The following is a 24,037-nucleotide window of genomic DNA, read 5'->3' on the forward strand; positions in this document are numbered from 1 at the left end:
AATCTGGATATGGTATTTTTACCTTTTGTGGCCCAATCAGGCCGGATTCAAAGCAGAGCAGCCACTGATATCAAGGTCTTTTCCTCGGTGGAGGGGACGGTGGGTTGTCCATGCCTAATGTCAGAGAAGCAGAAAGGAATAAGTGTCCACAGCAGTAAGAGAAGGATCAGAGAGATGAACGTCTCAGTTTCACTTCAATAGGAATTTATTTGTCACCTTTAGCGCTAACCTTCAAGGATTAAATGAGCAATGAATCATAAAAGCAGCACAAATAGTCATTTAAAGAGCTGTTAAATCATAAAAGCGGCAGAAAGGCCCCCACAAAAAAAGACAAATCATTTAAACACAGCAGCATCATAAACACACACACACACTTGTTCCAAGTGACAGAAAAAGGAGGAGTTACGTGTTTTAACAATCACACCAACCTCACACAATGCACGCAGCGGCTCCACGACAGCACACGTCAGACAATGGAGCTTGCGCTGCTATAAAAATGTGGGATGCGAGCACTCGGCACTCTCATCCCTCCCTCCTTCTCTGTGGCTCTCCCCTCTCCTCACTTGGAGCTCAGTGAGCATGAGGAGACGCGTCTAAGTGGACCTTCACACTGGTCTCCAGGACACGTCAATGACAAAGGAACCTCTGCCTCTGAGATTTCTGCACATTTCCCACACACAGGTACAGGTGAGACATTTACTTCATTCTCTAGGATTTTCTCTCCTCCGAGGCAATGTTTCCACTTATAGTAGCATAGTAGATGTTTAATGTGCTGTAATTTATAGTTGATAGCTGCAGATATTTGTTATCAAAATATTAAGTGCAAAAGAAGTTTAATAAATAGATTCTAATGTAGCTTAAAATACCATCTGTTAATGATTTAAAGGCTTCATCACTTGCAAATGGTAAACACTGCAGAAGAACTTGATGTGTCACTTGTGCCAGCCAAAAAAACTCTTGAATATGCCTTTAAATATGAAGAAAAACACAAAGGCTGCGTATTGCAGAAATAGGTAGCAAATGAATCAATTATGATAAATGCTTTTGGGGGGTTTAAAACAGTTTGCAAATTTCACCATGCTCCTGGTGCCTCCACCTTCCTCCTATCACTCCCCAGCGCTGATGATTTCTTTATTTATTTTAAAGCTTTTTTCTGTTTTGCATTGAGTTTGGAATCAAAAACTCAAAATAAACACAAATTACTCTCATGTCTTGTATTAAGTGGCCTAATGTTGTGTCACTTGTTGCAGCTGAGCTCAGCACCATGACCAGAAAGGTGTTCACCAACACGAGGGAGCGTTGGCGCCAGCACAACGTCAACACTGCCTTTGCCGAGCTCCGCAAGCTCATCCCTACCCATCCTCCGGAGAAGAAGCTGAGCAAGAACGAGATCCTGCGCCTGGCCATGCGCTACATCAACTTCTTAGTCCAGCTGCTGGAGAGCCAGAGCGGCCAGCCGGCCGGCCACTCCCCCACCGCCCTGCTCACCTTTCTCAGAGGCAACATGGAGCAGCTGCACTCCCCTCCTCACCCCTGGGCCCTGACCAGTGACACGGAGGCTCCGTCGCCCGGATCCAGCTGTGACAGCTCTGAGGCCTGGTAGAGCCACAGCTCATCTAACAGAAGCAACTCTGGAGTGAACTTTTGGACCCTTTCTTTCTTCCCCGGGGTTTCTGCTCTGATCTGGTCCTCTGTAAAGACTGTTGTGTGTCTGCCTTCAGGGCAGAGTGTGTGATAGTCAAACGTGGCTGAAAAGTGAGCACCGTCTCTGTGTTGAAGTTATGAAATATAATTTGCAGGTGAAATTGATTTGTGTTCTGCATGGGTGTGTAAAAACCTGGATGTACTATTCCTCTCGTGTCTTTATGTTAATATTCCTTGTTGCCGGCCCGCCTTGAACTAATTTAGTTTTGCAGTATCGGGGTGTTTTGCCAACGAGGAAAAATGGAAGGGATTAAGGAATTTCTCATTCCGAGCAAAAGATTGAATAAGGAATTTGAATAGATAATGGTTCAGCCAAGACTGCAAATAATCTCAAAATAACCAAGGGCACTTTTTCCCCACTAGTCGACATGCTACCCCCGTCCTCCGAGAGAAGACTACATGTGACCTTTCTTTTCAATTATCAAGGTTATACCACTTCACAAAAATCAATCCTAAGAAAGCCTGCCCCCCCTTTTCTCATCCCTTTCACACAACAGCGTCAGTATTTGTTACTAGTCAGGTTGGATTTTGGCAAAACTGACAATCTTCTTTCAGTAACTGTACACAAATCTCTTCGCTGTGTTTTCACTTGGTCATTTTTTGTACAATACGCATGTCATATAGCCAAAGATGATGATAATAATAATAATAAGTTGATTGTCTCCTGTTAAGAGTGTGCCGATGATCTTCTGATACCTCTTTTGTAAGTTATTTTGGTTTGTTTGTGAATATAAGGTATGTTATTTATTTGAACTATTTATTTAATAAATGATTTGTTACCTTCTGAATTGTTAAGTATGAGTAATTGTTTCACTAAAGTGTTTCAAAGCCCCCAGTAAGCAAATATTGAATCACATAGACATAGATACATTTTATCATTTTAACCTATTATAGAAAAGGGGATCTGGACGATAGTTTCAGTCTGACATTTACTCCAGGTGCTGATATGAAATCTAATCTTTCAGGATAGTTCAGTAAAAGCAACAATCCTGGTTGAAAAGTAGTTTTTAAATTGTAGCGTCGTCTGTGTGACCACTGAAATTAAAGTTTATTCAGATAATGCAACAAATGAACTGCTCAGAGGAGTTACAAAGATTATCCACACTTCTGCCCATCTTTCCCCAGGTGTGTATCAATGCAGCTAACCAAAAATTTAATTGCATACTTTTAGATAATAAACTCCATCTTTTAACTAATTTACTTTGCCATTTCAAACTTTTGTTGTTGTTTTTTATCCAACAGTTTTATTTTCAAAGCTAGTTGTTTCACCCATCCACCCTCCGTGTTTAAATGATTTACGCACTTCTTTTAGCTATCAGTAATTTTTGTTTTTACATTTTGTTTCCTTTTTTTGTTTTATTCATGCTAATATTAAGTAATCTCTGGGATATTTGTAACCCTGCTTGGTAATCACTATTCTAAACTGGTAGAGGAAGCAGGAAAGTGGACACTCCTACAAAAAGGTCAATTTGTGGGTTGAGGTAAAAAATAAATAAATAAATAAACATAAAAAATAAACACCCAAACACTCAAAAAACCCAAAAAATAACCTATAGTTAACAATAACCAATAAATATACTATATATAATTTCATATAGATAGATATATAGTTTTTTTACAATATAAGTTGCCTTTTCAGAGTTGCTGTGAATGGAACAAACTCATACAATGCACAGTAAATAGTGACATGTGGAGTGGAATAGTTAAGTTGTTTCACGCTATGTCAGAAACACAGCTGATGGGAAATTAAGAGCAAATCTGCTGCTCTTTGTTCTTGCTCAGTAAGCCCAGAGACATTTGCTTTCAGCAGCGCCCGTGATGACCGTGTGGACACAAAACTGACCTCTGCTCTCTGTCTACTGACCAGAGGCCTGAGGGATGAGTGCTCTATGTGACCGCTTAACTTGCAACCCCTGAGGTCAGAGGTCGCTCTGGAGTCAAACACTGTCGAGATGACCAGAGTGCAAATTCCGCTCTTGCTCTCTCTCTCTTATTTTTTTAAAGGATAGCATCACTCTGTTGCTTCATAAGGTATTTAGCAGCCCTTATTTTTACTGCTGCCAATAAATAATTAGGCCTTTTTTTAATTATCAGAATAGCTGCAGATCAATTTTTAGTCAGCAAACCTATTAATGGATTATTTCTTTCACCTCTAGCTACAATATCAACAGTCTTCTTGTTTGGCAGCCGGTTAAACTGAGGTCAGACATTTACATGTCTAATCGCCTATTGTGACTACAGAAAATGGGCCCCGTTTTCAGGCAAGAGGCAGCAACTAACTGAGCTGCAGAGTAAACACTGAGTCGGTTTTAGGCGCTTTCACCCCGGCTGTTAAACTCCGGCTAATGGTTTGTAAACGGAGCAGAGGGCAGCTGGACACAGTGACTGCAGGCCTGTGGGAAGTGACAGGTGACTCTTTGTGATGCTGCAGTAATACTAAATGAATTCTATGGTAGAGGCAGAATGACTAATATTTCAATCAAACATTATGGCTCACCTATAACATGAATTTAGGAAGTGTTTACTGCTTGAGCAATTTAACAGGAAATTGAGCAACTTTCTGGTAAAATGCAAAAAGATTAAAATAACAGGGGACTCCTCAGTGGGCTGAACTTTTTGGTGAAAATCATCATGATGTTTCATAATTCAGTCATCTGACACTGGAGGAAGGCGTGTGAAGCCTTTTCCGTACAGGCTGTAAGGCTGTGAAAAAGCATTTTGTTGAACCACCTTATTTACAGAAAACGCCTAAGCAGTGTGAGCATAACTCTGACCTCAACTTTCCACAAGGATTATGAAACCATGCACTGAGAAATAATAACAAATCTGTACGCTTCTCATTCCCTCCACCAAGTATATTTGCCTGATTGACTATTCTCTCCCAAGTATGTGGGCAATCGTCTATTGAGAGCACATTTCCTTATCAGCGTCTAGCACACTGTCTGAATCCGTTATCACAATGGGCCAGATCAGTGCAGGCAGCCCCTCGCTCTCTCGGCTGAGGCGCCCATGAAAAAGAATTTCTGGAGTTGGGTGCCAACCGATAGGCCCTGAGCTCTTTATCCCCTTAAAGCCAATTCACACTCTGCATGTTTAAATATCTCAGCTCAACCCCTGCCCTCCCACTCCCATCACGCACTCGAACCCCTCCTCCTCCCCCTGCACCTTCCTCTCGCTCTCTCTCTTACCCTTCCGAGTCCAAGCATAGAATTGCGAAGCTGCCGACCTGCAGCATGGGTGGGTGGCTGGGTGGGATGCAGGTGCAGGGCTGGTTGGATAGTGAGAGGAGGGGAGTCTTCCATTGTTGGGCTGGACAGCACCCTCTCTCCTCTGGAGCACCCTCTGATGGGGGAGCCCACTGACAATCACACATCCTAATCTGATTATGCAAATGTCTACTTCAAAAAGCATTGCGCTGTAACCCCTTACCCTGTGGTGGGAAGACAGAGCAAGGAAGGAAGAAGTGGAAGCAGTAGGAATGCAAACAGGAAATGGTAGATTGTTGAGTTCCAGAGAAAATTAAATATGAAGGCAAAAGCACAGTTTGGGGCTCAGTGATTCTGCTGGTTAATCACTCATTGATCACTCACTCTCACACATCCACTGCACCACCAGGGGAGGTCTAAGGTTGAAAACAGTACACACTTGCACACTGAATGGCCAGTGACTGCCTCAGCAGGGCATTGAATCCAATATTCAAATGCTTATTGTTTTTCCAGACGCTCCTGAATCCAGCGTCAAAAGGAATCTACAATGTTAATGAGGGGGACAAAGTACCCAGAGTTAAGATTTACACGCCCAAACAGTCAGCGGTGACGTTTCCCAAGAACAACAACGATTCCTGAAGGCGTGGCTGACAACTCTTGCGACCCTTCTGGCCTCAGCAGGTTTCTGAAATCAGCTGCCTCTTTCTGCTCCTGGATATCTTTCTACTACGAGTCTTTAAAATGTTGGGAGACGTGTAGTTATACACTGTAGTACTTTCAGCTAAGTGCTAATGGTATAAAATTCATTGTCGTAGTGTATCATGTTGACATGCACACGTGCCTCTTATCCAAATATGGACTGGAGGCACAAGTGAATATTGTCAGATCAGAAAGTATTTGGTCAAAAATCAAAGTTGAAACTCAAACATAATAATATAAGGATCTGAGTTAGTTCTTGGAGAGCTAAAACTTTACCTATTTTCTTAACTACTTGTTGTGTTGGTAGCCTGGACCGTCCCCCAACTGACGTTTGGAGAGAGGCAGGATGTAACCTGGACAGGTCACAGGCAATGATGGGGTTAATTTGGAGTCACTAAACAAAGACAAAGAACACACAAACTTGCAGAGATGCTGGAACTAACCACTAGTTTTAAGCTAGGGATGCACCGATGCAACATTTTCCTAGGGCAGATATTAAACTCTAGCTTCCATAATCCAGATTTACATCGTAGATGTAGCAGTAAGTAGTGAAGAAGGCCGTGCAGAGACTTTATGTGACGCAGGAGGCTTTTTTAAAAAGGGAAGCGATCAGAAGTATGAGTAATCATATTACTAACTCAAATTCCACATAAGGTGTGGGAGTTATGTATAAGCCTATATAACTGAAATTTCTACTGAAATTTCCAATTCGCTCTACCTCTACTATACTAACAACCACAAACTGGTGCGCTGAAAACTTTTATCATTTCCTAGTGTATTTCTCCTATTTATTTGTTTTTTTTTTTCCAGCACTGTCAAATTTACGGTTATTACGTTTTAACGCATGGTGAAATAAGACATGGTTCATAAAAAGGAAGTGAGTCAAGGTTCAGATTTATTTACTTAATAATCATCTTTTCTTATATACTTTTAAAAAAGGATCAGACCACAGCTGGTTTTCCTGCTGACATTCAGACACCATGGATCTGCGTCTCTCTGCCTGCATCCTGCTGGTACTTTGTGCGACATGGAGTGCAAAAGGAGAGAATATTTTGGTGTGGTACACTGATGGCAGCCACTGGATAAACATGAAGCCTGTTCTGGAGACGCTGGTTGACAGAGGACATCAGGTGACTGTACTGGTCCCGAGCTCGTCATTATACATGAACACCAATGAGCCATCCCGCTTTCGCTACGAGCCCTTCAACGTATCTTTCTCAAAAGATGCCCTGCAAGATTTTTTAGAAGAATTCCTTCGATTCTCCATGTATGAAATTGATTATATGAACTACTGGGAGATCTACATCAGATTCAGTGAAATAATCAAGACTCAAATGCAGTTTTCTATCCAGTATTTGGACGGTGTGGTGAAATCAGAAGTCGTCATGAAGAAGTTGAAAGAGGGAAATTACAACCTTCTCTTCGCTGATCCAATCTATCGTGGCAGTGACTTGGTAGCAGATATTTTGGGGATCCCGCTCGTTTTCTCCTTGCGCTTCTCCTTAGCTTATAACTGGGAGAGGCATTGTGGTCAGATGCCTGCTCCACCATCCTTTGTTCCCGGTGCCATGAGCAAACTCACAGATAAGATGGACTTCTCAGAGAGAGTGTGGAACTATCTCTTCTATGCTCTCCAAGACATTGCAATGAGTCACATTTTTGGAAAAGTAGACAGATATTACTCTGATGTCAAAGGTGAGCAAATGGGCACTAAGCACTGATAAAAAAAAATAATTTTGAAATCTGCTAATACTATAAATACAGTGTTTTATATCTCATCAGATCTGATTAAGAAAATATGTCTTCAATGAAATATTGGTGATACATTGATGTCCATTACTTATGCATTGCAACAGGAACTCCCACCAGTGCCTGTGAGTTGATGAGTAAAGCAGACATCTGGTTAATCCGAACCTACTGGGATTTTGAATTCCCTCGTCCTTTCCTCCCCAACTTCAAATATGTTGGTGGGATCCACTGCAGACCTGCTAAACCTTTACCAGAGGTAAGGACACTCAACTATTACCATCTGATTAATCATTACATCACAGAATATTCCTGCCAGGAGCAGTGAAGCCATCAAAATGTTGAACAAAAATGAGAAAACAGCTGGTTGGCTGGTGGTGGGATAATATTTGACTTGTTACAGGATCTGGAGGAATTTGTGCAGAGTTCTGGAGATGATGGCATTGTGATCTTCACTTTAGGATCCATGATCATCAACGTCACCAAGGAGAAGGCAAACATGATAGCCTCAGGCCTCGCTCAGATCCCACAAAAGGTCAGAGGATAATCTTTGTTTCAGCTGTAATCAATTTGTGTAAAGTATGGAGTAGTTTTTTAATGTTTCAGATAACTGCATTAATTAATGACATTACAGATTGGACGTTTCAAGTTCCCCTCCCTTATGGGAACATGCCAACTTAAGTTTGTTTTGTTTTTTTAAATTCAGAGTGTGCAAATTCTTTGTCACCAACTTGATACACTGTGATACACCAACAAAAACACCACAGTACACCAACAACACAGTGTAAGCTTAGAAATGTTTTACCATTTACAGGTGCTGTGGAGATACAGGGGAGAAAAACCAGCAACTTTGGGTGCCAACACTCGAATATATGACTGGATCCCTCAGAATGACCTCCTGGGTAAGTAAAGTTGGTACTCATGGATATGGGCTTGGGTGGGCAGAAATTATACTAGTGAAATGAGATGCTGGAAAGATTGCAAATTTAACAGTACCACTGCCAACCAAATTATTTTTTTTTCTCAAAACCTTTACTTAATTTTAATTCTTAAAGCCACTTGAGGCTTATTTCACAACATTAAATGTGTTTTTGGAAGCTGTGAGCACTTTTTATAACACAAGGAAACAATTTAAAGACTGAGAATTTTCTGACATACTATCCTGATAACTTATTACTTCTTGTGCAAACCTGCTATGTTGATTAGGTTGTGATTTTCTCTCTCTCTCTCTCTCTCTTCTTCTGTTGCACTATAGAGTACTACAGTGCTAAAATCCCCTGTTCCCCTGTTAAAATTCTCCTGTTGTCCAAATGTAAAAAACTAACTTTCAATGTCACACGGTTATTTGGCATGTGTTAGGTCACCCTAAAACTAGAGCTTTCATCACTCATGGAGGAACAAATGGGATTTACGAAGCCATCTACCACGGAGTTCCCATGGTGGGCATCCCAATGTTCGGTGACCAGCCAGACAACATGGTCCATATGAAGGCTAAAGGAGCTGCAGTTATTCTCAATTTGAACTTCATAACAACGGAAACGCTTAGAGACGCAATCAACACAGTCATCAATGACAAATCGTGAGTTCTCTGAACTATGTGCACTTTGGATTAAGTACTGAAAGCATAGACTGTAAAACAAAAAAAGCATTCAAAGAAAGGATGAATGTAGATTCAGAGTCTGAAAAGTGAAGTCTGCCTCTGCAGAAATCTATACAAGAGGATATACAACCCTATAGCTCTTTCAACACAAAACGCTCCTAAATTATGGTCACATTTAAAATAAAACAGATGTCAACACTTTAGGACATGGCTACTTTGCGTCATTACCCTATGAATGTGCAGTAACCTCAGATTCTCAGTTAGTCATGCTCAAGTCAAGGCTTCAAAATAGGATTTTACTAATCTGTTATTTGTCATATGGGCAATTTTATTTTTTTATGTACAGTAAATGATTGAAGCTGATTTTTTTTCTTTTTTCAAAAACCTATATCCACATTCACAGGTACAAAGAAAATGCTATGAGGCTGTCCAGCATCCACCACGACAGACCCATCAGTGCCCTGGAAGAGGCAGTATTCTGGATCGAGTTCACACTGAGAAACAAAGGAGCCAAGCACTTGAGGGTCCAGGCCCATGAACTCACCTGGTACCAGTATCTCAGCCTGGATGTCCTGGGCTTCTTCCTCACTATAGTTCTACTCATCATATTCATCTTCATCAAGACCTGCAGTTTGTGTTTGAACAGGTGTTGTGTCAGGAAAGGAAAGACAAAAAAGAAGGCTGAATAACAGACTGAACAGAAACGGTGCTGTGAGTGTTGGACTGGGGCAATATTTGTTACCTGCATGAAACTTTCTTTCATATATGTTGAATTCCCCATCATCTTCTCCTTTATGTATCACCACTAGCTACATTAACAGATGCACCAATTTGCAGAAGTGTACCTGAAGTTGATCTGACATTAAAAAGAGGTTTACACAAGCATATACATTTGAATAACATCTATTATCTATGTTTCTTTTTCCCCATCTTCTTTGAACTTCCTAAGCATCAGCTCTATAAATACTGTACCATCTACTGCAGTGTAATGGCCACAAATCTGGATTTGAAAAATAATAGAAAAAGGTTTCTTTTTTAGGCAACTCAAATTTCAACCACCATCCTGTGAAGCAGCTGCAGTAAATTGGAAGATATCTGGTCACACGAAAATACACAACTGCTATAATTTTATTTCCAAAATATCTGATGTAATGTGGCTTTATTGTCATGTAATACCACTTAAATGGTGCACTGAGTCAATGTAGCATGTTCTCTGCCCTGAAAGATGTAGGTAATACAATGCAAAGCACTGGTGTCCTAGTCAATGGGACAGCAAACAGTGACTTGAACACCTTGAACATGGCTCTCATCACTACCAGATCCTCCCAGAAGATAACATGCTCACTTCCAAAGAAAATAACATTGGAGCAGCTTACAGCTCTTCAAGAGTAAAATGAATCAATGATACTCAATTAACACCATTTCTTGTGAACTGATAAGATAAGAAATGTTGTTGCCTATGATGACACTTAAGAATAGCAATCTTTTACTGACAGTTCAAATACATTTGCTAAGATAGCTTTTCGTGAAACGGTTTCATACAAACAAAATTGCTATTCATGATTAGCTTAATTATGTCAGAGCAAACTGTGAATTTGTTTCTATTTCATGAAAGTGTTGCCACCTGGTGGTGAAAGTTTTAGGTTCATTTTTGCTGACGGTAATTACAAATAGCACCCACATTGGTTCAGTTATGTGGATCTGGATGACACCTGGTGAAAATCAAATCTCAGGACTTACCACAATTCACTGATCACATTAACTCGGTGGACCAACATTGAAAATTCACCAGGTAGGATATGAAAAGTAGCAGGTTAGCCTTCCTAGACTGTGAGATTTCCATCAGTAATGGGGGGCATTGAAAAGTCGATGTGTACCATAAACCTATCCATACTGATCAGTATTTAAGCTTTGACGCTCATCATCCATTGGAGCATAAACTGGGTGTCATCAGGACGGTACAACACAGAGCAAACACCATCCCCACAGACACAGCAGCCAGGGAAGCAGAAGAACATCACATCAAGAAGACCCTGAGTAAATGTGGTTATCCCAGCTGGGCATTTCTCAAAGCTGGGAAGGCGCCTCAAGAAAGCTCCAGCCAATAAAGGAGAGATGGTCAACTGCCGCCTAAGCAAAAACCCTTAGTGATCCCTTATGTGTCTGGAGTATTGGAACAGTTGAGATGCAATTTTTTTTCTAAACGCTGCATCTCTGTGGCTTTTAAACCCCAAAACACACTGCGCCAAAAGATTGGTCCACCCAAGGATTGGGTCCCCCGACACAAACAGAGTAATGTAGTGTACGCTGTTAAATGCCAGTAGGATTGCCAGGATTTATACATCAGAGAAACCAAACAACCTCCAACTGTAGCCAATCCCCAACTCTCTGTGAATGGTACTCTTGGCCATTGGTCAATGGTCATTAGAGGATCAATAGGGTGCCCATGACCCTCTAGGGGACACTCCCACAGGGCTTAAAATCTGGGACTCTCACCAATTGTTCTTACAACTGAAGAAGCTTCTTGGATGAGAGATGAAACATCTTCAAGGAAACTTAAAGAAGTTCAGACACTTTTCCTTGATTTCAGTCATTGTGCAAATGTACTGTTTATAAGATCGGGGAAACCTGCTGTCAACTGAGACTGAAGAAATCACTTGGATGAGTGATGAAACGTTTCTCCCACTGAAAATGACACGTCCAGATGAACAGAATCAACCTTTTGGAATTTACTTACCTGCATGCTTGAGCATGCACCAAGATACAAATAGCACAATTAAGATACTCTAGCTTGCCAAATGTATTTGCATTATTTCCCATCTGCCTTCAAATGTATATGAACTTTAGTGACATCTCACTCTTCATGGCGCAGGGTCAGTTTTTTGGACCCAGTCTCCTGTTCATTGCAGGCACTGTGGCACATCTTTTTGAAAACGCCGGGGTGCTTCAAATCTTAAGATTTTTGGGGGGCAGCTATTTTGGCATTTCATCACCATGTCGAAGGCAGGCGACTTGGCGCTCTTTTTTGGGTAATGGAATTTCAGTTCCCATTAGATCTCTTGGGCAGAACCAGATCTAGCTGCAGTCAATATAAGGGTGATAATGTGGGCTGTCTAACTGCAGTCTTGGGAAGTGATTTAGTGGACTATCACTACAGTGACAACGATGACAAGCCAGCTTGTCATTGTTGCGCTTATAGACATTTTGCCCATGTTGTGCAAAATGGGGCTAACAGCCATTCATATACCTAAATCTTAAAATCTCTGTGTGGGAAACACTGATTTTTTTGTTTTGTACATCTCCAAAACATGAATTCTACCTAACCTAACTGATTTGTTTAGTTTTGTTCAGTTGAGTTGCAAATAATTCAGTTCAAATAATGATACTCAACAATGATTGCGCTTAATTGTCTAAAGCTGATGTATGAATGTACTGAAAAATATTGTTAAAGTTAAAATACTCAAGAGTAATAAACTAGTACAGTTTATGAACATTTTACTGATGGGCTTTTTTAGACAGAGGATTTAATTATTTCTGATATTTCTGAATTGGATTAAATAGTTAGAATCAGAAAACACTGTTTTAATGTTCTCCAGTGTGAGCATCTCTAATCTGAACTAATATCAGCCTTCACTGATAGCCAAGGCTCTCTGACACCGGTCATTGAGAGTTACTATTAAACCCCATTTCACATTTAACTTTCAAAGTAGCATTGCAAATATCATCAAAGGCAAATGTGCAATAAGAAAACCCTGAGCTTTGTAGAGCCATGAACATGTTACTCAGCTACATTTCATCTTGAAAGGATCTGCTCAAAAATCAGCCACTACGAACGGATCCAAAACAGATCCAGATGAGCTGTGAAATGATTTGTTCCACACATCTGACTGCGATCATGATCCTTCCCGCTGTGCAAGTGGACCCGGTGTTACGGATCCGGTATTGAGCCTGTGGTACATCCGGGGCGGGTCCGGTCCGGATCAGTCAGGGAAGTTTTAGCGGATTCAGGCCCGTGTTTACTTTCGGCGGTGTTGAGCTGTTCTGTCGCGATTCACCGTCTCTTTACTCTGGTAAGCTGCGCTTATAGACATTTTGCCCATGTTGTGCAAGCAGTTACATTCATACTGACACTTTATAGTTTTATTTTAGGGAGCTCGGTCATGTCTCCGTCAGCGGCCCGAGTTTAATGCCTTCCGGTATTGTGGTCACGTTAAATCAAGGTTGTATAACGGCCACAACCAGTAACAATCTTCATTCTCGAAGATTGTTTTCCTTACTTTCTTGTTTGTTTTTCCGTGTGGCTTTGCTTGTTTTTCCTCGCTTGTGTTTCTCGTGACAGAAACTTAATTTCTTTCGAGGGGAATTTTGTTCCATCGAGCTGCTGGTGTCAGGTTCAGGCAGCAGGCTGACTTAGAAATTGTTTACTTGCACGCTAGATGTATCCTGTTGAATACTTCGTTGAATATACTCTAGTTTTTTTATATTTTCAGATGTGATACGGTTTCTTGGACATCTCATAGAGAAGTTTGGTGAATTCAACATTTGAAATGACTACTGTTTTGTATTACTTCACTCTGCCTCTCCTCAACTAACAATTACAACATCAGGCTTTCATATCCTTTTTATTTCTTTGATTCTCATACAAGTTAGATGTTACTCTTGTTTTTTCCCCCACTATTGTCAACTTTACTATCATTACTTTATAGCCCATTATGAAATGACCAATGCAGTACACAAAGAAGTGAGCCAGAGTTCACCTTTATTGAGTTAATGATTATTTTTCCTGGAATGCTTTCACCAAAGGATCAGACCACAGCTGGTTTTCCTGCTGACATTCATGGAGCTGCGTCTCTCTGCCTGCATCCTGCTGGTACTTTGTGTGACATCGTGTGCAAATGGAGGGAACATTTTGGTGTGGTACACCGAAGGCAGCCACTGGATAAACATGAAGCTTGTTCTGGAGACATTGGTTGACAGGGGACACCAGGTGACTGTACTGGTCCCGAGCTCGTCAATGTACATGAACACCAATGAACCCGCCCACTTTCACTATGAGCCCTTCAATGTCACTTTCTCATTGGAGGCTATGGAGGAGTTTCTAGAAGAGTTCCTACAATTCAATGTATATGAGATTGATTATATGAGCTACTGGGAGCTCTACATCAGATTCATTGACATAATGAAAACTGACCTGCAGTTTTCTATCCAGTATTTGGACGGTGTGGTGAAATCAGAAGCCGTCATGAAGAAGTTGAAAGAGGGAAATTATGACCTTCTCTTGGCTGACCCATCTACCCTGGCAGTGACTTGGTAGCAGATATTTTGGGGATCCCACTCATCTTCTCCTTGCGCTTCTCCTTAGCTAATAACTGGGAGAGGCATTGTGGTCAGATGCCTGCTCCACCATCCTTTGTTCCCGGTGCCATGAGCAAACTCACAGATAAGATGGACTTCTCAGAGAGAGTGTGGAACTTTCTCTTCTACGCTCTCCAAGACATCATGATTGATCACACTTTTTGGAACGTATTAGACAGATATTACTCTGATGTCAAAGGTGAGCAAATGGACATGAAGCACACGGTTGAAAAAAACAACAACACTGTTAAATACAGTGTTTTTATATCCCATCAAACCTGCCTAAGAAAATACAACCTGCATGAACTACTGGTGATATGTTGATGTCTATTATTCATGCACTGCAACAGGAACTCCCACCAGTGCCTGTGAGTTGATGAGTAAAGCAGACATCTGGTTAATCCGAACCTACTGGGATTTTGAATTCCCTCGTCCTTTCCTCCCCAACTTCAAATATGTTGGTGGGATCCACTGCAGACCTGCTAAACCTTTACCAGAGGTAAGGACACTCAACTATTACCATCTGATTAATCATTACATCACAGAATATTCCTGCCAGGAGCAGTGAAACCATCAAAATGTTGAACAAAAATGAGAAAACAGCTGGTTGGCTGGTGGTGGGATAATATTTGACTTGTTACAGGATCTGGAGGAATTTGTGCAGAGTTCTGGAGATGATGGCATTGTGATCTTCACTTTAGGATCCGTAATCAACAACGTCACCAAGGAGAAGGCCAACATGATAGCCTCAGGCCTCGCTCAGATCCCACAAAAGGTCAGAGGATAATCTTTGTGCCAACTGTAATCAGTTTGTTCAAACCCTGAAAGCATGGAGTAGTTTTTCATGATTTAGATAACCAGTTTCAGAGTGCTCTACTTCTGAAAACCAGCAGAAATGAAATTACTATTTCTTAACATGTTGTATTGTAATTAACAATTATTATTCAAGTTGCATGTACCTTGTGGGAATTGGCCCTACTCATTTTTATATCCTTATTCTTTTAAATTTCACATTAATATTTCTGAGCAGTGTATTTTAAAAGAACCCTTTGAAAACACATTAGATCTCAGTGTGCAAAAAAAAATCATGTTGAATATCTATAATGATACTGACTGTAAAGGGAAAGACAACCTAACAAGTGCTGAATTCAAAGACGCACTGAAAATGCAAATGTAAAAAATAATGATTCAGCAGGCTAGTCTATTTTGCCAAAATATTATTGCAGCAAATCAAACAGGGTATTCTGTAGTTTCAGACAACTTCACAAATAGGTACCAGGGCATCACAAGCAGTCAGCGCTATCCATTCCTTTATCCACCAGGAACTGCCAGCATACTCCTGCCACATGAGCCTGTGTATTGTTGTGCATCAAGAAGAACCCAGAGCCCACTGCATCAGTGTAGAGTCTGAAAATGGGTCCAAGGATTTTATCCACATACCTAAATGCAGTAAAAGTACTGTTGCCTAGTCTGTAGGTCTATGCATCGCTCTATGGATATACCTCCCCAAACTATCATGTAACTAGAAACTCCTCCATGCTCACGACACTGTGCTGGGAGACAGCAAACCTTCTTTCAATGTGACATATTGAAGTACTACCTGCACAACTTTTAACTGATTAACAACTCCCGCAGCTACTTAGCCGATCAGTGTAAGTTTAGTTATGCTGGGGAAAAAAAAAAACACCAATAAAATTATGTGATATATGTACTACAATAAATAAGTATAATAAGATGTAATGAAAAAACACCATGTGAACTTTCTATTTAAAGGTGCTGTGGAGATACAAAGGAGAAAAGCCAGAAACTTTGGGTGCCAACACTCAAATATATGATTGGATTCCTCAGAATGACCTCCTGGGTAAGTAAAGTTGGTACCAATCACAGTTATTTCTTTCTATGTCTGCCTTTTATTCCATGAGAAATAGTCCTAATGAAATCAGATGCCACAGAGACGGTAAAGTTCACAGTAACACCGCCAACTAAGAATTTTTACAAAAATACTCAAATCAGCTCAAATTAGTTGTTCAGGTTTATTGAAACCTTTTTGCTGTCTAAGTGTGAAAAACTTACTCCAGATCTTTCATGGTTATTTGACATGTCTTAGGTCACCCTAAAGCTAGAGCTTTCATCACCCATGGAGGCACAAACGGGATTTATGAAGCCATCTACCACGGCGTTCCCATGGTGGGCATCCCCATGTTTGGTGACCAGCCAGACAACATGGTCCATATGAAGGCTAAAGGTGCTGCAGTTATTTTCAACTTGAATTTCATGACTGAAGATCTTAGAGATGCAGTCAACACAGTCATCAATGACAAATCGTGAGTTCTTTGAACTATCTGTACTTTGGATTAGGATTTGAAAGTATCAATTTTATGAAATCCGCGAAGGAGCCAACTTTATTTTTTTTTACAATTATTATAGATGTTTTACCTCTCACTACTAGGGATGGGTGGTTCTGACATAAACGGTAGTAACCAGACCGAAAAGCAGCACACATTTCAGTGCTTTATTTCTGTGCTTTTTTTTACTGAGATGTCATACACTTTGGATTCTAGCCAATCATTTTACCTTTCAAGGATAGTAGGCGGGCCCAGGTACGTACGTTCTTTTAGAGCAGAGCTACAGATTAAAAATGCCCAAGGTGAAGCGGTCAAAAGTCTGGCTGTACTTCACAGCAAAAGATGCAAACTCAGCAGCCTGCAACAAGTGCTTTAAGGTGATACTGTGCAAAGGAGGTAACACCTCGAATCTGATGAAACACCTGGCGACGCATAGCATTTTTTTAAAAGCCGAGAAATGCACCGTATTTGATAGCTTGCTGCGAGACCTCACACCGAGCACATCTACTGCGGGTGTGGTGCCTGTTATCGGACCCGGAGTTAGCAACATCCCCCAAGAACCCGAAGAGGAGAGTCCTGGCCCCTAGCCCTGCCAGTGTAGCAGAAATGATGAGGATGATGATGGCAGCAGCAGCCGTTCTTCTCTGCGTGAGTAGCTTAATGTTGTTCGTGTGTAATTTACGTTGAGTAGGCTAACCACGTTATTACATTAATGCATGTAAGGTGAACTAGCAAACACCGTCGTAGTTACATGCGGCTGTCTTCTTGTTTGATGGCAGATACTCCCTTCACCCTGGCCAAAAAGGCTAAAATGACCAAAGAAAAAGTGGAAAACAGCTAAACATGAGAGGTTTTTGGACAAAGTTTGTGTTTTTTCATTGTTTAAGCACTGCTTCCAGCCAAGAGTGATACCATATATGCCCTATAGCTGCAGAAAAGGCTAACATTGTTATCTTTTTACAAAAAAAACAGCTGAACATGAGAGGTTTTTGGACAAAGTTTGTGTTCTCCATTCTTTAAGCACCGGTTCGAGCACCGTTTAAGCATCGGCACCGTTTCAAAAGTACCGGTTTGGCACCGTATTGATAAAACTAATAACCCCATCCCCACTACACACTTTATACACTTTTCTCAGACAGGCACGAACATTTTCACACTTTTCTCTCTTGTTTAAACACTCAAAGTTCAAACCTTGTAAGAAAAAAAGTCCAGTATTATAGAATGAAACCAAAGCCCCGGGTTGCCTTTGACGGTGCAAAACGTTTCGTCGACATTGTTGTTTGTTGGGGAGAAAACTTACAAACATACAGTACAGCACTTCAGAGTCACACTGCTAGTGATCAAAGATTTATATAAATTTGACAAGCTGAACATTCTGTACTGTACAGGAGACACGGCACGAGATTGATTGACAATGGTCTACAGCCAATCAGGACGCAGAACACAATGCGCTATAAAAACATTTTTAAAAAGCATGCAAAATTGCGTACACTCAACAATAGAATTATTAACTCGAACTAAATGAAAACTAATTCTGCAACATTAATTTCTGGTTTTCTTTACAAAAGTTTATTACTAACCTTATGGTCATTGGAGAAATTTAATGACCATGTTATCATCAGATAACACCTCTAGTATGCAGAACAAGAGTCAAATGACCTGCAAAATACACATTTGTATTTCAGCGCACACAGATCCTCAAGCAGAGGGCCTGGCTTAACAAAGAAAGTTCATAACCATTGTGGTGATACCGGTCATCTCCAATTGGGGTTTTAAGTTTTGTGGAGCGAGCTAACACAAAGAAAGTTTAGAAGCTTTCTTCTAACCTCAGTAAACCCTTTGCCAATGATCTTGGGGTCTCAGTGGTCTCAAAGCTTATTTGGCTTCCATCTTTTTTATACAGTTCATGATTGAAAGGGTTTTTTTTGTATAATTAATAGATAATAGCAGGTCATAAAGGAACAAGGGTCTAATGAGCTTGATAGCTGAAGTACCACAAAAGCTTCAAAGGCCACAAAATGATTGAAATATCTCTAGATGTCAATTTTAACTTGAGGCGTTATCAGTTTTAGAGTTTTGAAATATATCCCTTTATTGTCTGGCAAAAAAATAAATAAATTATAGTATAACAATTCAAAGGTTAATTTTTTGAACCCAATATGCACATTCACAGGTACAAAGAAAATATTATGCGGCTGTCCAGCATCCACCACGACAGACCCATGAGTGCTCTGGAAGAGGCAGTATTCTGGATCGAGTTCACACTGAGAAACAAAGGGGCCAAGCACCTGAGGGTCCAGGCCCATGAACTCACCTGGTACCAGTATCTCAGCCTGGATGTCCTGGGCTTCTTCTTCACCATAGTTCTACTCATCATATTCATCTTCATCAAGACCTGCAGTTTCTGCTGGCACAGGTGTTGTGTCAGGAGAGGAAAGACAAAAAGGAAGGCTGAATAACAACTAAACTGAAACGGTGCTGTGAATGTTGGACTGGGGTAATATTTGTTACCAGCATGAAACTTTCTTTCATATATGTTGAATTTCCCTTCATCTTCTCCTTTATGCACCACCACTAATTACTTTAACAGATGCACTAATTTGCGTAACAGAACCTGAAGTTGATCTGACATTAAAAAGCAAATACTGATTGGCTTTTGTTTTTTTTTTTTTGGAAAAAACACTAACGTCAGATTGAATTCAAAATATTCAAACTTGTTTTTTAATGCATACAGAAATACTTTCCTAAAGAGCATTTCATTAATATATATAGATATATATAATATATATATAATATATAATACTATTAATGTCAAAATAAAAAACACGTACAAGGGTTAGGGTTAAATTTAAAAACAATGACCAGGGTATATATATATATAAATAAAAACACCCAGCACGCCCCTGCGGGCGGTTTATCCTTCAAGCTCGGGTCCTCTACCAGAGGCCTGGGAGCTTGAGGGTCCTGCGCAGTATCTTAGCTGTTCCCAGGACTGCGCTCTTCTGGACAGAGATCTCCGATGTTATTCCCGGGATCTGCTGGAGCCACTCGCCTAGCTTGGGAGTCACCGCACCTAGTGCTCCGATTACCACGGGGACCACCGTTACCTTCACCCTCCACATCCTCTCGAGCTCTTCTCTGAGCCCTTGGTATTTCTCCAGCTTCTCGTGTTCCTTCTTCCTGATATTGCTGTCATTCGGAACCGCTACATCGATCACTACGGCCGTCTTCTTCTGTTTGTCTACCACCACTATGTCCGGTTGGTTAGCCACCACCATTTTGTCCGTCTGTATCTGGAAGTCCCACAGGATCTTAGCTCGGTCATTCTCCACCACCCTTGGGGGCATCTCCCATTTTGACCTCGGGACTTCCAGGTTATACTCGGCACAGATGTTCCTGTACACTATGCCGGCCACTTGGTTATGGCGTTCCATGTATGCCTTGCCTGCTAGCATCTTGCACCCTGCTGTTATGTGCTGGATTGTCTCTGGGGCATCTTTACACAGCCTGCACCTGGGGTCTTGCCTGGTGTGATAGACCCCAGCCTCTATGGATCTTGTGCTCAGAGCTTGTTCTTGTGCTGCCATGATTAGTGCCTCTGTGCTGTCTTTCAGTCCAGCTTTGTCCAGCCACTGGTAGGATTTCTGGATATCAGCCACCTCCTCTATCTGCCGGTGGTACATACCGTGCAGGGGCCTGTCCTTCCATGATGGTTCCTCGTCTCCCTCCTCTTTCTTGGGTTTCTGCTGCCTGAGGTATTCACTGAGCACTCGGTCAGTTGGGGCCATCTTCCCAATGTATTCTTGGATGTTCGTTGTCTCATCCTGGACTGTGGTGCTGACACTCACCAGTCCCCGGCCCCCTTCCTTCCGCTTAGCGTACAGCCTCAGGGTGCTGGACTTGGGGTGAAACCCTCCATGCATGGTAAGGAGCTTTCTTGTCTTTATGTCAGTGGCTTCTATCTCCTCCTTTGGCCAGCCTATTACCCCAGCAGGGTACCTGATCACGGGCAGGGCGTACGTGTTGATGGCCCGGATCTTGTTCTTACCATTCAGCTGACTCCTCAGGACTTGCCTGACCCTCTGCAGGTACTTGGTGGTTGCAGCTTTTCTAGCGGCCTCTTCATGGTTCCCATTCGCCTGCGGGATCCCCAGGTACTTGTAACTGTCCTCTATGTCTGCAATGTTGCCTTCTGGTAGTTCAATCCCCTCAGTTCTGACTACCTTCCCTCTCTTTGTTACCATCCGACTACACTTCTCCAGTCCGAATGACATTCCAATGTCATTGCTGTATAGCCTGGTAGTGTGGATCAGTGAATCGATGTCTCGTTCACTCTTGGCATACAGCTTGATGTCATCCATGTACAGGAGGTGGCTGACAACTGCTCCGTTCCGTAGTCGGTATCCGTAGCCAGTCTTGTTAATGATCTCACTGATTCATATTATATATATATATATATATAATTATATATATAATATTATATAATATCATAATATATTTTATTTACTCTTTTCCCTTTTTTTAAATTTAAAAAAAAAAAAATTTTATTAATCAACTTCAATCTAGGAACTGTGACAATCAACATCTTCATCAATAAATCTGATATCTGGATCATGATTCTGTGGAATTTAAAGTCAGATTTCACTGTATGATAATGATTTATCTTTATGTGGATCAAATTAACTCAACAATGAGATGATACTCTGTAAGGATTTTGTAATAACAAATAAAATATTTGCATGGTGGTGACCCATCACTCTCTTGAATGGATCATTGTGATGTATTCAGCTGTGAGCTTGTTGCGGGTTAGCTTTTAACCACTGATGTATCCATCACCATCCCATGGAGCAGCTGTAGTAAACAGGAAGACATCTGAAGATTTTCTTACTGGTTACAAAAAAAAGCAACCTACATTTTACTGTCCAAAATATTTATGCAATAGATGTGTCAATTTAATGTGAAATAGAGCCAGCAGTACTTTCACAACTTGTGAGTAGATACAGCATTAACTCTGCCCTGGAAGATGTAGGAAATACAATGGAGAGGCAAAGGAAGTACCAGTGTTTTAGTCAATGGGACAGCATGCAATGAATGAAAACCTTGAAGGAGACCCTCATCACCACTAGAGTCTCCCAGAAAGACACCATGCTCATTTCCTATGAAAAAACAAAAAACCCAAACACGATAGCTCTTCAAGAGTAAAATAAATCAATGATTAACAATATTCTTGTAGACTGATAAAAGACAATGATATCTACGAATATGTAATTGTTGATGACACTCCAAACATGTTTTAAAATGTTTTTGAGAGATATTTCATATAACAAAATATGATATACAATTAAGCTGATTAGCTTAATTGCAATTCTTTAATATTTGTTACTACTCCAAGAAAGGTGCGAGTAGCTACAACAAGACTTTCCAGTTGCCACGTGGTGGTCAAAGTTGTAGGCAAACTTTGGTTAGGCACATTACAAATAGTACAGTTAAGATTGTTAAATTGAAATGGACAAGACCACAGGAGCATGATGCCGTTTCAATATCTGTTGCTCTGAGTCAATTAATTGTGTTTGGCATGTTGTATCTTGTATCTTATTCTATTAAAGTGCTCACCATAAAAGGTGAGGTCAGGGGGGGAAATTACGTCTTTAGAGTGCCATCTTCAGATGTGACAAACATGCATGCTTCTGGTTTCAAAAATATCCATGTGGTTTCATATCCATTTCTTGTGTACCAAAGTTTAGTGAGGATTGTTAGCCAGACAGATGTGAAAACATCTGTGTAATGAAAAAATAAATTAAAAGAAGCTTAAAGGTAAACTAGATAAAACAAAGGTCTGTTTTAAGGCTGTATCCACTTAGAATGGAGGCAGGATTTATGAAACTCAAGAGGATCTTTTGGACCTCTCTTATTAAGGTGAGTTTAGTTGAAGTCAGTTTTATTTATATAGTGCCAAATCACAACAGCAGTTGCCTCAGGGCGCTTCACATCCTCCTCAAATCTGGAGAGACCATCACAAAGACTGTAAAATAAATTTTTATCAGTTCTTTTATGTAGCAGATTGAGTATCATATTTACTAATTTTTGATCCCGCTATTAGTCAAGCACATTAGATGACGCTGCTATAAATAATAGCCGCCATCTGAGCGTCCATGAATCGCTCACCTGCTGTCAGCCGCATCCGGCTTTTCGGTCACCTGACTTCCCCCGGTGTTACAGGTAGAGGTTTGCGTGCTTGTCGCTGCTGCCTCAGACTGAATTGGCGGTACACGTTTTGATTGTGTTGTTCGTGTTACAGCGATCACCCGCGGATTATCTTCCTGAATCCTCCATCGCGGCTGGTATGTGTTTATTTGGCGCCATGCGTACCTTATTTCACTCTGTTGTAGGTTATAGGTTGTAGCCGCAGAAGCCTCCAGTGAGCCACTGTGTTAATGAATTGAGCGACACCGTTTGATTGGTACGTAAGTCCGATTTGTCACAGTCATAGTTGAGTTGAGTTTTTCTGTAGTAAACACTCACGATATGATGCCTTGCAGGAAGTGTAGGTTTCAGTGGGCGGCCTGACAGCGGGCCGCTACTGCTGCGCTGACAGAAGTGCTGCTGCTTTGCCTTTTTCTTTTGGGATTTCCTTTGCCCTGTTGCTGCCAGCTTCTTAGAAGTGGACATTTAAGAGAGAAGCCGGTTGGTGTGTATGTTAATGAACTGAATCATTCAATTAGAGCAGTCAGATGAAGGATGATTTGGCGTGACACTGTGACGCCTTCTGCTCTAGCTCCAAGGTCTAATTTATTTTGTTGTATATTTGGCTTCTTTATTTTTTTTTTTTTCTTTTTTTTTGTGTGTGTGTGTGTGTGTGTGTGTGTGTGTGTGTGTGTGTGTGTTTAAATCTGTTGGTTCATGAGGAGGCCGCTTTCTAGCGTTGAATCACCAGTGTGTTTCGCAGTTGGGCTAGCCACGGGGGTGGGGGGGCGTTGTTCTTGTTTGTTTTCTGTTAAAAAAATGTATGTATGCATGCACGCATACACACATATACATGTGTGTGTGTGTGTGTGTGTGTGTGTGTGTGTATATATATGTGTGTGTGCCTGTCTGTCTGTTGTGCTGTGTGTGTGTGTGTGTGTGTGTGTGTGTCTGTGTGTGTGTGTCTGTATCTGTGTGTGTGTGTGTGTGTGTGTCTATCTATATCGATAGATACACATATATGGAGGCGTTTCTAGAAGATTTCCTGCGATTCTCCATATACGACATTGATTATATATATTATATGAACTACTTGGAGCATGTCTGGCAATCCGGGAGTCGGTATTTCTCCCATAGTGAGACACGAAAGGAATGCTATGAAAGAACTTAAGGTTATGTGTTGTTTTGAATGACATCTC

The 24,037-nt window shown here is 41.0% G+C and overlaps 2 protein-coding genes and 1 pseudogene across 3 annotated transcripts; all 3 read left to right on the top strand.

Moving 5' to 3' along the window:
* Window positions 1–505: 505 nt before the first annotated feature.
* On the top strand, window positions 506–2,587 carry tal2 (T-cell acute lymphocytic leukemia 2). 2 transcript variants are annotated; one of them, XM_005928819.2, is made up of 2 exons: window positions 506–681; window positions 1,251–2,587. In XM_005928819.2, exon 2 carries the CDS (start codon window positions 1,265–1,267, stop codon window positions 1,601–1,603), a length of 339 nt encoding a protein of 112 aa, XP_005928881.1. In that variant the 5' UTR covers window positions 506–681; window positions 1,251–1,264; the 3' UTR covers window positions 1,604–2,587. The 2 variants fall into 2 exon arrangements, with proteins under 2 accessions (XP_005928881.1, XP_005928880.1); XM_005928818.2 differs by having other exon boundaries at window positions 507–687; window positions 1,251–2,586.
* Window positions 2,588–6,589: 4,002 nt separating this feature from the next.
* On the top strand, window positions 6,590–9,659 carry LOC102310253 (UDP-glucuronosyltransferase 2A2). Its single transcript, XM_005928817.2, has 6 exons — window positions 6,590–7,304; window positions 7,466–7,614; window positions 7,759–7,890; window positions 8,170–8,257; window positions 8,715–8,934; window positions 9,359–9,659. The coding sequence occupies exons 1-6, from the start codon at window positions 6,590–6,592 to the stop codon at window positions 9,642–9,644; spliced, it is 1,590 nt and encodes a 529-aa protein (XP_005928879.1). The 3' UTR covers window positions 9,645–9,659.
* Window positions 9,660–12,859: 3,200 nt separating this feature from the next.
* Window positions 12,860–19,335, top strand: LOC121814970 (annotated as a pseudogene).
* The last annotated feature ends 4,702 nt before the right edge of the window (window positions 19,336–24,037 follow it).

This window comes from Haplochromis burtoni, unplaced genomic scaffold (assembly GCF_018398535.1).
Source record: "Haplochromis burtoni strain Fernald_Lab_line unplaced genomic scaffold, NCSU_Asbu1 Contig_111, whole genome shotgun sequence".
In the NCBI taxonomy this organism is placed as follows: domain Eukaryota; kingdom Metazoa; phylum Chordata; class Actinopteri; order Cichliformes; family Cichlidae; genus Haplochromis; species Haplochromis burtoni.

Excerpts from the sequence above, each read along its gene's own strand:
- LOC102310253 (XM_005928817.2), top strand. The coding sequence starts at position 6,590 with ATGGATCTGCGTCTCTCTGCCTGCATCCTGCTGGTACTTTGTGCGACA. Across the intron at positions 7,305-7,465 it reads ATATTACTCTGATGTCAAAG|GAACTCCCACCAGTGCCTGT; the intron begins GTGAGCAAATGG and ends GCATTGCAACAG. Across the intron at positions 8,258-8,714 it reads CCCTCAGAATGACCTCCTGG|GTCACCCTAAAACTAGAGCT; the intron begins GTAAGTAAAGTT and ends GGCATGTGTTAG.
- tal2 (XM_005928819.2), top strand. The coding sequence starts at position 1,265 with ATGACCAGAAAGGTGTTCACCAACACGAGGGAGCGTTGGCGCCAGCAC.